This window comes from Sycon ciliatum, chromosome 13 (genome assembly GCF_964019385.1).
Source record: "Sycon ciliatum chromosome 13, ocSycCili1.1, whole genome shotgun sequence".
Classification (NCBI taxonomy): Eukaryota; Metazoa; Porifera; class Calcarea; order Leucosolenida; family Sycettidae; genus Sycon; species Sycon ciliatum.
Genome location: NC_088655.1, coordinates 24897904 through 24909621, shown reverse-complemented (window position 1 = coordinate 24909621; position 11718 = coordinate 24897904). Strand labels below are relative to the sequence as shown.

General features: G+C 46.0%; 3 protein-coding genes across 3 annotated transcripts; 2 read left to right on the top strand and 1 right to left on the bottom strand.

The window, feature by feature from the left end:
- Positions 1–1734: 1734 nt before the first annotated feature.
- LOC135829314 (craniofacial development protein 2-like) lies at positions 1735–3303 on the top strand. The gene has a single exon (XM_065341718.1). The coding sequence runs from the start codon at positions 1735–1737 to the stop codon at positions 3301–3303; it is 1569 nt and encodes a 522-aa protein (XP_065197790.1).
- A 327-nt stretch (positions 3304–3630) lies between these two features.
- Positions 3631–8285, top strand: LOC135829313 (uncharacterized). Its single transcript, XM_065341717.1, has 2 exons — positions 3631–4470; positions 8265–8285. The coding sequence occupies exons 1-2, from the start codon at positions 3631–3633 to the stop codon at positions 8283–8285; spliced, it is 861 nt and encodes a 286-aa protein (XP_065197789.1).
- A 600-nt stretch (positions 8286–8885) lies between these two features.
- Positions 8886–9818, bottom strand: LOC135829312 (uncharacterized). The gene has a single exon (XM_065341716.1). The coding sequence runs from the start codon at positions 9816–9818 to the stop codon at positions 8886–8888; it is 933 nt and encodes a 310-aa protein (XP_065197788.1).
- Positions 9819–11718: the final 1900 nt, after the last annotated feature.

Genomic DNA, 11718 nt, shown 5'->3' with positions numbered 1-11718 from the left:
GTGTGGACTGGCTTTCATACGAACCATGTTTCGTATGGAGATTTTGCGTCATCGGGTGCAGAACGATTTTTCGCGTACAAATTTGGTACGAGAAACATCGATTTTTCACGGGAAGTTTTGATTTCGGTACAAAATTTCAAAATAAAAAGGCATAGCGCGGGAATGTGACGTGTTTGCGATCGTAACCTAGGCAATGACGGCAAACACATAAGTTCCGTACCCCGGAACATTTCACTGCTCGAAAACGACGTATAAAAAATCCGTAGAGCCTCCAAGGATTTTGGCACGAAAAATCGTACTCCGGAACCTCCCTATTGCACTTTCTGACTGTATAAAGTATCATGTTACAGTGATGGAGAGTTGCTCTTACTCGTATCCATAATGTCTTTTTCCTTTCTACTATAATAAGTGGTGTTCTTTGGACACAATCGTCCTCAGCCTACTCAAGCTCAACTGATGAAGGTTGAATACCCCGAAACACTGTGTATTGAGCAGAGAGTGGTGCTTTCTTGCAGGTTTGCCCAGTGGAAAGTTCGATGGACTTCTCGTGTGCTCTGGGTGGCAGTCGTAAGTCAGTCAAGTGAGAATTCAAGTCGACAGGAAAAGGGCGAGGTCACACGTAGCTAGAAACACACCATTCCTCATATTTGGTTATGGAAGTGCTACAGTCAAAATATTTAGGATTAAAAAAAAGTATTTGCTTACTTTCCTTATTCTTTGAATCCCCCCCCAATGAGTGGTACCTGGTTTTCTGTTTTTTTGCAATAGCTACTTGAGTAGGTTCTTGCTGCAGACCGTGAAAAACTCAGTTGCATGTGGTGTGAGATGAAGACATAGTTCAACTCCTTCAAATCCCCAATCTGTGCAGCAGGTTAAATGGTGTACGTGTGCTCAACATGCATTGTGAAAAAGGTTCATTTTGCTTTTTTCTCGACCTTCTGTGGTATCCCTCCAAAAGAGATTGGCCAAGAAATCAAACAAGAAATCAAACAAGAAATCAAACAAGAAATCAAACAGGAAATCAAACAAGAAATCAAACTTCCCAACACACACTCTAAGCTGCAGGTCACTATCAGGCACATGCTCACTAGGCTCCGGCGGATTATGCTCGCGAAATCATGGAATTATGCTTTCATGGATTCTCGCATTATGCTCGCAAAATCCTCATATTATGCTTGGCACGCGGGTATAGATATTCACTTTGTTGTACTTATGGAGCTCGGAAATTGTGCTTTTTTCGTACCGGTACTTGCAAGTGGCCATACTTCAAAGTACGTACAACAAAAATTAATGTTACATGAGTATCGCCATACCAAGGTGTCCCTGCATGCGAGAGATCAACACGGAAAAGAGAAAACATTACTTCTTCTCAGTATTCATTAGTGGACTTCTTTTGCAAAAAGAGTTTTAGTTACCTTTGAAAATCATGTTCAACTGTCTTCGTGATCGCCATACTCGTCCAACCGATGTCACCCTCACCCTGGGAATAATCAGTTCATCTCTCCCGTAGCTCCACCTCTACTTCCGTCATGACCCAACTACATCAACTATAATATTATGTATACCGCTTCAAGTTTTTTTAAAATTATTAGAGCAATATCCATAACCTCGGTGTTAGGCTGACAGCCTAGCTTTCTTTTCTTTCTCTCTCCTTCTCTTTTTTCTCCTTCTTATCTGACTGTCAAAGCTTGTGACATCTAACGTTTCAATAACTTTCAATAAATCTTCTGAAAAATGATACCTTGGGGGTTTCGTTTCGCCACGTTCAACGTGCGCGGACTTTGTTCTGCGTCGAAGCAACAGCAACTAGCTCATGACATGGACGCCTATCGTATTGATTTCTCCGGACTTAAGGAGCTCAAGATGACAACGACCGTCGATAAGCCTCTCGGTGATTTGCATCGGTTTGTCAGCTTCGGTCAAGCAGAGGGCAGACATGGAGGTAGTGGATTTATCATATTGAACATGCTCAACAAATTTGTATCAACATTCAAAAAAATTCCGACCGAGTCGGAACTGTCGACCTCTCCATTCCGCAAGGCAAGGGCAATACCTTGCCTGTTCGTTTCGTTGTGGCATTATGGCCCCACAAACCCAGCAGCGCAGAGTAATCGTGAGGTTCGTGAAAGGTTCTATGACGCCTTGTCCACAGCCTGGAGCAAGTGCAGTGGAAGAACACTCGTGATTGGGCTTGGTGATTTTAACAGCAAAGTCGGAGCAGGTGAAGCAGCGTGTGTGGGTCAATATGGCAAAGGTGTAAGAAATGACAATAGTCAAGCGCTGGTAGAGTGGGCTAACATGCATCATCTGGTGTTGGCTAATACGCTCTTCCGCTACTCAATGCGCTATAGAACCACATGGACTGGATGCATGGCATCCCCTGATGGCCTCAGGAAAATGATCCACAACATGATTGACTACATCGTGATCCCAAAGCGCTACACGCCACTAGTTGTGAGAGCTCGTTCGTATGCTAGAACCAAGACATTCAGCGATCATAAAATAGTCATTGCGGACATGGAACTGACTGGTCTATACCGTGTACACATTGCCGCAGCAGGCAAGACCGCTGCTCCCATCGCAATCCAGACACTAGAAAACGCTGACGACCGTAAGGAATATGAGTCCAGCCTCTGCCAGAAACTGCGTGAACAACCTGCATTTTGTGGGTCATCTGACAGTGGCTCCGTGATCAGTACCTGGGACCCAACAGCGCAAGCGGTCATCGACGTGGCAGAGAGTACTCTTGGACGCATGCACAGAAGCGGTTCACGCAGGGCTTGTGTACCTAATCCAGAGGTTGAAACCCTCTCACGGCGCCAACGGGAAATCAGATTACTTCACCAATCAGGCCATCACGATCCAGAAGAGCTAAAGAGGGAGCGGAACTGCATCATGCACCAGATCAGAAATATTCAGCGCAGCGATGCCATGGAACGCCTGGATAGAATTGCAGAGCGGGTTGAAAAGGCACCTACATCTGCTCAGATGTTTACTGCAGCAGCGCAGCTAAAGAGTGGTAGTGGACAACGATCACCATTGATTGTCGAGCGAGCTGATGGATGTATTCTTGCTCATGCCACAGACAAGGCCAGTCGAGTTCGAGATCACTTCTCCTCACAATTCAGTGCCAAAACAGCAGGTGAAATACCACCGCCATCACCACACTCCCTCGCCACTTCCATCTCCGAATCTGAAGTCACCACTGCCCTCAAGCGCCTGCGAAACGGGAAGGCCTGTGGTCCGGATAAAATCCCAGCAGAGCTCCTGAAATATGGATCCGAGGTGCTAGCGCCGTCATAGCAAATTTCGTCAACGCTGCGCTCTCGCAGGGTGCCAATTTATCGACCTATTGGACCAGGAATACTCATACCTCTCGCTAAGCCTAACAAGCCCAAGGGTCCTGTAACCAGTCTGCGGCCCATCACTTTATTAAACTCTATCCGCAAAGTGATATCGATCATTGTGCTTCGGCGCATCCCGGAATCCGGGGCACTCTCTCGTCATCTTGGTACTACACAGTCCGGCTTCCGCCCAGGCCGTAGTAGAGCGGACGTGGTATGGACCCAGCGGTGGATCGCTGCAAGAGCCATTCGTTACCGACAGCAATTTCACATTCTAGGCCTGGACATGTCCAAGGCGTTCGATACGATTAACCGCCTGAAGCTACTGGACGTGATGTCTGCAATCACCAATCCAGATTGCACATGTCTCATCCACCACCTACTCCACAACACAACTATCACTGTTAAGGTTGCAAGTGCCACAGCTGAACCGTTTGAGAGCACTATCGGAACACCACAAGGCGACAGTCTCAGCCCAGTTCTCTTTATCTGCTATCTGGAGGCTGCACTACAGGAATGCAGAACTCGTCTCGCGCCCCGCTCTGCCAGCGACGCAAGTCTACCACCAGAGACGGGCTATGCAGATGACATCTCCTATTATTCAACCTGCAGGCTGTGGCTTGAGAATGCTCTGCCTGTAATAGCAGACACACTGCACGATTGGTCATTAAAAGTAAATCCAGATAAAACAGAGTGGATCCGTGTGTCACCTGAATCCGAGAGCTGGCGGACATCTAGGCAGCTTGGCTCCTTGATGGGGGAGGAAGAGGATGTTCGGCGCAGGATGGAACTTGCCTCTCGCGTGTTTGGCCAGCTGTACGCCCTGTGGCTGCGTAGAGATAAAGTAGCGGAGAAGACACGCTTACGCCTGTACAACGCTATCGTACTGCCGACATTCCTGTACAATTGCGAGACCTGGGGATTATCGTCAACAGCAATGGCCAAGGCAGACGCATTCCACTGGCGTCAAATGCGATCACTACTTGGAATACGATACCCAGACACAATCTCAAACGACGACCTATACCGCAGAACCAAGAGCAACCCTATATCAGACACAGTTGCATGCAGGCGACTACGAATGACCTGTCATGTGCTACGGATGGACGCGGACACGCCACCGCAAGTAGCCATGAGCGGCTATTTTGACAAGGCAACAAAGCACCTCGTGGACGGCCAAGGTTGACACTGGCCACAAGTCTGGTCGCTCAGCTGAATAAGCTGAGTGTGCCAATGAAGACCATGGAAGACCTTTCCAGGTGCCGACAACAAGCAGCAGACAAGACAGACTGGAAGAAACTGTGCAGCTCGAAACCCGAGGAGAAATCAGTATCAGCAGCTACTACACCTGGCTGATGATGCTCACAAGACAGAAGCGGGAAAAACACTGAATTTCTTTATTTAGTGCTCTACTACGCGAAAGGTGCTATTATTATTAATATTATTATTATTGTTGAGTCACCTCCACCATTAAACTGCGCTCTTTAGCCCACTAGACCCTCCTGCACACAACCATCACCATTGCGAGGACACTTCCGTAGACGATATTGATAAACTCCTTCAGACTGCTGTTTCGCTAATACATAGCTCATCAGTGAAGGTAGATGTTGAATGATTAAAACTATAGATCGAACTGCTATTATATAGGGGGTTTCCACATACAAAACTGGCATAGCTGAGGTGATAACGCGGGAAAAAGAAAAGTGTGAAGTACTGTTGACGCGCATTGGACATGCATGCAGCGTCGGAAATTCGGCGCGGAAATCAATCACTATTCAATGCAGAAATAACGTGCCAGAATCAGAGTACTATGTAGCTAGTGAGAGTCTGTGTACTAGTATTGCAGTTGTCCGAGTGCCGGCATGAAGGCCTGCGGACGCACCTCACGACTCGCCGACGTCGACAGCCACAGCAGCCCCTGGGGCATGACACTGTACTGCTCGCCCGTCGGGCCAAGACGCTTGGCAGTCACTAGGCTTCATGCCACCGATGTTGTCCGCAAGCTACCTTGTTATCTGCCCATCACCCACTGCCGCTGACACGCTGGGAGGCCCCGCGGCATTCGCCCAGTATATCGTCGTCAGAGCTGTGTCGACGGTACAATAACGCTGGTAGAAACAAACAGTTGGTCATATGGTATTGCGTCCTCCGGATTGTCCCTTGACTCGTCTTGTCCCTCTTCTTGCTCTGACGCTAACGGCGCACGTATCATTATTACAGGGTGCGACAGAGCTCTCGGCCATTGAAGAAAATGTTGAGTCACCTCCACCATTAAACTGCGCTCTTCAGCCGACTAGACCCTCCTGCACACAACCATCACCATTGCGAGGACACTTCCGTAGACGATATTGATAAACTCCTTCAGACAGCTGTTTCGCTAATACATAGCTTATCAGTGAAGGTAGATGTTGAATGATTAAAAATATAGACCAAACTGCTATTATATAGGGGGTTTCCACATACAAAACTGGCATAGCTGAGGTGATAACGCGGGAAAAAGAAAAGTGTGAAGTACTGTTGACGCGCATTGGACATGCATGCAGCATCGGAAATTTGGCGCGGAAAATCAATCACTATTCAATGCAGAAATAACGTGCCAGAATCAGAGTACTATGTAGCTAGTGAGAGTCTGTGTACTAGTATTGCAGTTGTCCGAGTGCCGGCATGAAGGCCTGCGAACGCACCTCACGACTCGCCGACGTCGACAGCCACAGCAGCCCCTGGGGCACGACACTGTACTGCTCGCCCGTCGCGCCAAGACGCTTGGCAGTCACTAGGCTTCATGCCACCGATGTTGTCCGCAAGCTACCTTGTTATCTGCCCATCACCCACTGCCGCTGACACGCTGGGAGGCCCCGCGGCATTCGCCCAGTATATCGTCGTCAGAGCTGTGTCGACAGTACAATAATATTATTAATATTATTATTCAATAATAGCTATAAAGAGAACAAATTCTGCTGTCATCGCCACACTACAACAAAGTCATGAAGGTTTACCAAAATCGATTTTCTTGTCACAATCATCAGTGGAAAGCCGTGACTGAAGAATAACCATGCTAAATCAATAATTTATATACATTCAATAATGTGTTACGAGAACAAAACAAAGTGCTAAAAATAGAATGAGGGAAGGTGAGACAATAGAAGTAAAGTGAGAGCTAAGTGCAACAGGGGTGAGGAACTAATTTCCACTGATGATTGTGACAAGAAAATCGATTTTGGTAAACCTTCATGACTTTGTTGTAGTGTGGCGGTGACAGCAGAATTTGTTCTCTTTATAGCTATTATAAAATTGTTTTCTCCGCGTCGATTATTTACATTATTATTCAACGCAATAAATAGAGTAAGCTGCGCACTCAGTACAAACACCATTAGCAAAACTCGTTTTCATGTAAATAAAGAAGCTTGTTCCTAAACGTTTTCGTCGCCATCTCATCAGAGGATTACTGGCAAATGAACATTAGCTCTAGTTATTATTATTATTAATTTGCTTGTTCGCGTTGGCATCAACCTGCATGAAGCAGGTATATAGCCTTCGCTTAAGCTGCCATAAAAAAAGAAAGCTCATCCTAAGCGAGAGGGCTAGAGGAAAAGATAACGCTAACGAGATACAGAATACAAAGAAATACAATGAGTTAAACATACGTATGCAGTTCAAAACAAAACAGAGCAGAGCCGAAGTTACTAATCGGACTGACGAATGCGTTGGTTCCGATTGATCCATCAATCGACAAAGGGGACTAATCCGTTAATATTGCAAAGTAGAAACCGATTGCAGTTGCAGATCTCCAGACCAGGGCCAGCATATTGCCGATTCTGGATAGGTCTCTGCAGCATTTGATGTGGTAATTATTATCATAATTAGTGATAAAATTGTTAGAGTATCTAGAGTATCTAGTGTAATTGTATCCGATATTATTGTTAAGAGTATCTAGTGTAATTGTATAACTTCAGCCACTACACACAGCACACATTAGTTCCTTCCACTTTCGACGATCCTAGGCGAGCTGCCTCAGTACAACTAGATCCTCGTGTGATGTGAGGGAGTTTGTGGATCTGGAATTTTTCAGGTCGTTGTTGATAGTTCGCGGGAGGGTTGTTCTCGGGCGGCCTCGGAACCCTGAGCTTCCTGCCTGAAAGTATGCTGACATAGCCTGCTGGACCGGGGATGAGGTGTTTAGTCGAAGCATGTGGCCAAGCATTCTCCACCTAGCAGACTGGATGATTCTGCTGAGTGGCTTGGAGCCAGTGCGCTTGTACAGTGCTTCATTGCGTATTATACGGGGATATTTGACCCCTATGACTGCTCGTAACTGCTGGCGGTGGAACGAGTCAAGTTTCTTTTCTTGAGTCTCTGTCAGGCTCCATGTTCCGCAGTTATAAAGAAGTATTGGAAGAAAAAACCTGCTGTATAACCTGATTCGAAGGGGTTCAAGGGCATGGTTACCTCTCAGCCATATCACCCACAGCTGATGCAAGGCACATGTTGCTAGACGTTTTCTCCGACTGATATCTTCCTCCACTCCAAGCATCGATCCTAGTTTTGACCGTGTTCCGCCATCGCTCGTCTACTCTGTCCTTTTCTCTTTTAATTGTAGTATATTCGGTTTTGGCTTCATTCATTTTTTAAATTGTATTCCGCTAACGAGGATGATAGTATGGGTTGATTGTCGTGCAAATATTGTAGGCTGGTGCTGATGAAGTCTACGTCATCCGCATACGCTGTTTAATTAGGCAATTGAAGCTGAATATCCAATGCTGGTCGCGGTGAGAGTCGCTCTCGAATCAACCTCAATGCAGCCTCGAGGTAGACAGTAAACAGGACCGGCGATGGAGAATCACCTTGTGGGGTTCCATTATGTGTGACTAATGGTTGGCTGAGAATGTTATTCAGCTTTACTTTTATTGTGGTGTCTGTCAGAAGGCATCGGATGATGTGTAGCTCATTATGATCAATGACTGATGACAGTATATCGATCAGCCTGACCCTTGATATAGTGGTAAATGCCTTTGACAAATCAATGCCTAAGGTTGAGATCTCCGACGCAACCCGTTGGCATCTTGCTGATAACCACCGATAGCTGTATACCACGTCTCCAGTGCTTCTCCCTGACCGGAACCCGCTCTGGTTCAGTGACAAGTACCCGTTGATAGCTGGCTTGATCCGCGTCAGGATGACCAATGAAAGAAGTTTACGTAGGGTGTTCAACAGGGTAACTGGCCTTACATTTCCAGGAGGACCTCTTTTCTTTCCCGGCTTTGGTATCGGGATCAGTAGCCCATCGCCTAGCTTGAGTGATTTGTCTCTGGCATAATTGTTGAATGTAGTGGCAATGTTTGAGAACAGTGCTGGTGTTCCATACTTGATAAGTTCAGCAGGTATCCCATCTGGTCCCGAAGCTCGACCATTATTCAAGCGCTTAGCTGCGGCATGTACCTCTGTCTGCTTTATAGGGTTTTTAAGGTCTTCCTCTGTCCGTAAGAGCCTAGATGACTCCAGAGCAGGATCACAGAATATAGCACGGAAGTGTTGCCTTTTGCATTAAAATGCTTCGACTGATTCACTAGGTTGTGCAATGAGTTTGCCATCAGAGTCCTCCACCACAACTGGTGACTGCTGCTGTCGGCGCAGTAGTCGTGTTGCTTTGAACATTTTCGCGTCGTCTTTCATTTGGTCTATTTCAGCTACACGTTCGTCCAGTCGAGTCGATGCTAACTTGAGGCATTCCCGGCGAATTTGCTGTGCCAGCCTGTTGCGTCGCGTTTTCATTTCTTTTACCTTCGTTCCATCTCTACACACCGTCATGTCGAGACGCAATTTGCGTTTCTCTGCTGCCAGCTTTTCAATTTCCTCGCTGAAGCCATTTCTATGCGTCTTGTTTGTTTTAGGGACGCGGCCCACTGATGTGTTTGCTGCCTCACTCATAGCGTTCACAATATACTGCAGATGTTGCTCCGCACTTACACCTTCCTGCTCTCTGCCGAGGTCCTGTAGATGTTCGTTGATAGCCTCTCTGTACTTTGCTTTCTTGGACAGGTCACTAAATTCCGATATATTGAATTTTGTGTTGCTGGATATGGATACGTGGGGCTTCCTGAGCTTCTTGTACAGCTTTGTCACGTTGAGGTTTGCCAGCACAAGACGGTGATCGCTTTCTAAGCTTGTCCCAGGGTATGATCTGGCATTCGTCACCACAAACCTTTCACTGTGACGGCAAAGGATATAATCTATTTGGTTGTAAATGGGTAAAGGTGGACCTCCACTAGGGTTGTGGCGCCAGCCTGTCCATGTGGTGATATGTTCTGCACCGTGCTGAAACGCCGTGTGACAGGCAAATAGGTAATTGCTGGACGCGAAATCAGCCAAAGTCTGGCCGCTGTAGTTGCGATGGCCCCTTGAGTGTGAACCAGCATAGGATATGGAGTAGCAGTCACTGGGTGGTCGTTTCCCAAGTTTCGCGTTGAAGTCTCCCATCAGGAACAGCAGGGATGAAGACCTTAGTTTTTGAATTGTGTCCAGCAAGCTGTTGTAGAATTCGTCTACGCATGAATGGTCTGCTGCAATGCGTGCTGACGTCGGGGCGTAGACATTTACAAATGAGCACAGCGTTCTCCCGGAGAGCCATAACTGTAGCACGGCGATACGGTCCGACACCTGCCAATATCTATATATTTTGTGCAGTAACTGCTTTTCCACCACGAATCCGAGTCCATAATGTCGACACGACGACGAGAGACACAGTAGACGGTAGTTGTCAATATTTCCATCGTATCCTTCGGAGATTTTAGTCTCCTGAAGACAGCAGAGTCCAACTCTGTATTTATTGAGGTCTGAAATAAGTTGATTTTTTGGAATTTGAAGTTAGTCCACGAACGTTGAACGTACCAATGCGAAACAAGCCCTCGCCTTTCGCTCCGCTACTCAAAATACTTCCGCAAGCTTGCCTTTTTCCTGGCGAAGAAGACATTACCCATGGGCCAGCCGAAGCTGACGGCCATGACCGAGCGGCGTCACTCGCTCTCCAAACGCTCTAAACTCAATATATATACGCACAATGCAAGTAATATTATTCTTCTTTATTTACATGAAAACGAGTTTTGCTAATGGTGTTTGTACTGAGTGCGCAGCTTACTCTATTTATTGCGTTGATTACATTTTTATCTCCACGTAAGCTTTTTAAATATTATTATTATTATTATTTGGAAAGGATTGGGAGAACTTCAAATTCAAATCGTCCTGGTGGGTCTGGCGTTTTTTCTCTTTTCAGGCAGTTCACTTCCCCGACAGATCCTTTGAATTATTATTATTATTATTATTATTTAAAGAGTCGGCGTGGAGAAAGCAATTTTATTAGTGCAATTAGGAGTATAATAGATGCCGACATGGCCAGACAACAACGAGTTCATGGAGTTTTTAAGGATTTTTTATGTTATTCAAAATCATATATTATTATTTTAACTGGTTTGAGGGATAGAGATTATTATTATTACAAAAAATGTATTATCTACGCATGCATCTACGCAAGAGTCACCACCAGCCTATTAGGACATGTGTCAAAGTATTGAACGCTTTCGTTCCCTTCTTGTCAAAATACTACAGGGAATGATGGAAATAAGCTAAAAGACTACAACTATAAGGAAAAGAAGTTCAGAAATATATCACTCCAATTATGTGTAGAAGTGACACGAAAAAATAGATGTGAAGAATCAAGAAAACAGCATGCAAATCCAATAAGTGACAAAAATGTAGTGACAAGAAAAAAAGAGAAATATCAAGAGATCAAGGGATCTATTTCGCACCTTCACGACGAACAGTACCAAACAACTGCAAAGAAAACACATTCTCCTTCTGAACACAAAGCTCAGGGTCTAACTTACGTATGTACAAAGCTTCCAACACGGCAAGATGTAACAAAGACCTACCACGCGACAAAAGAGAGGATACATCATCGGAATACCACTCGCGACAACTAGCACTGCCCGACAGGTGACACTTGATCTCGACCGAGGCAATCGGAATTGCAGGGACGCAGGGCGTAATGGGAGAGATTCGCAAGCGGCAGGATCAGAGGTGACAACGGCCAAGTCGTCGGGTCAGGGAAACGGTACCTCGGCAATCAAGTGTCACCTGTCGGGCAGTGCTAGTTGTCGTGAGTGGTATTCCGATGATGTATTCTCTGTTTTGTCGCGTGGTAGGTCTTTGTTACATCTTGCCGTGTTGGAAGCTTTGTACATACGTAAGTTAGACCCTGAGCTTTGAAAGGAAAAGACATTATGGATACGAGTTAAGAGTAACTCTCCATCACTGGGAGGTCATCCCACAACAGCCACACCTCAAGCTCCTCGGAGTTATGGTTGACTCCAAGCTATCCTTT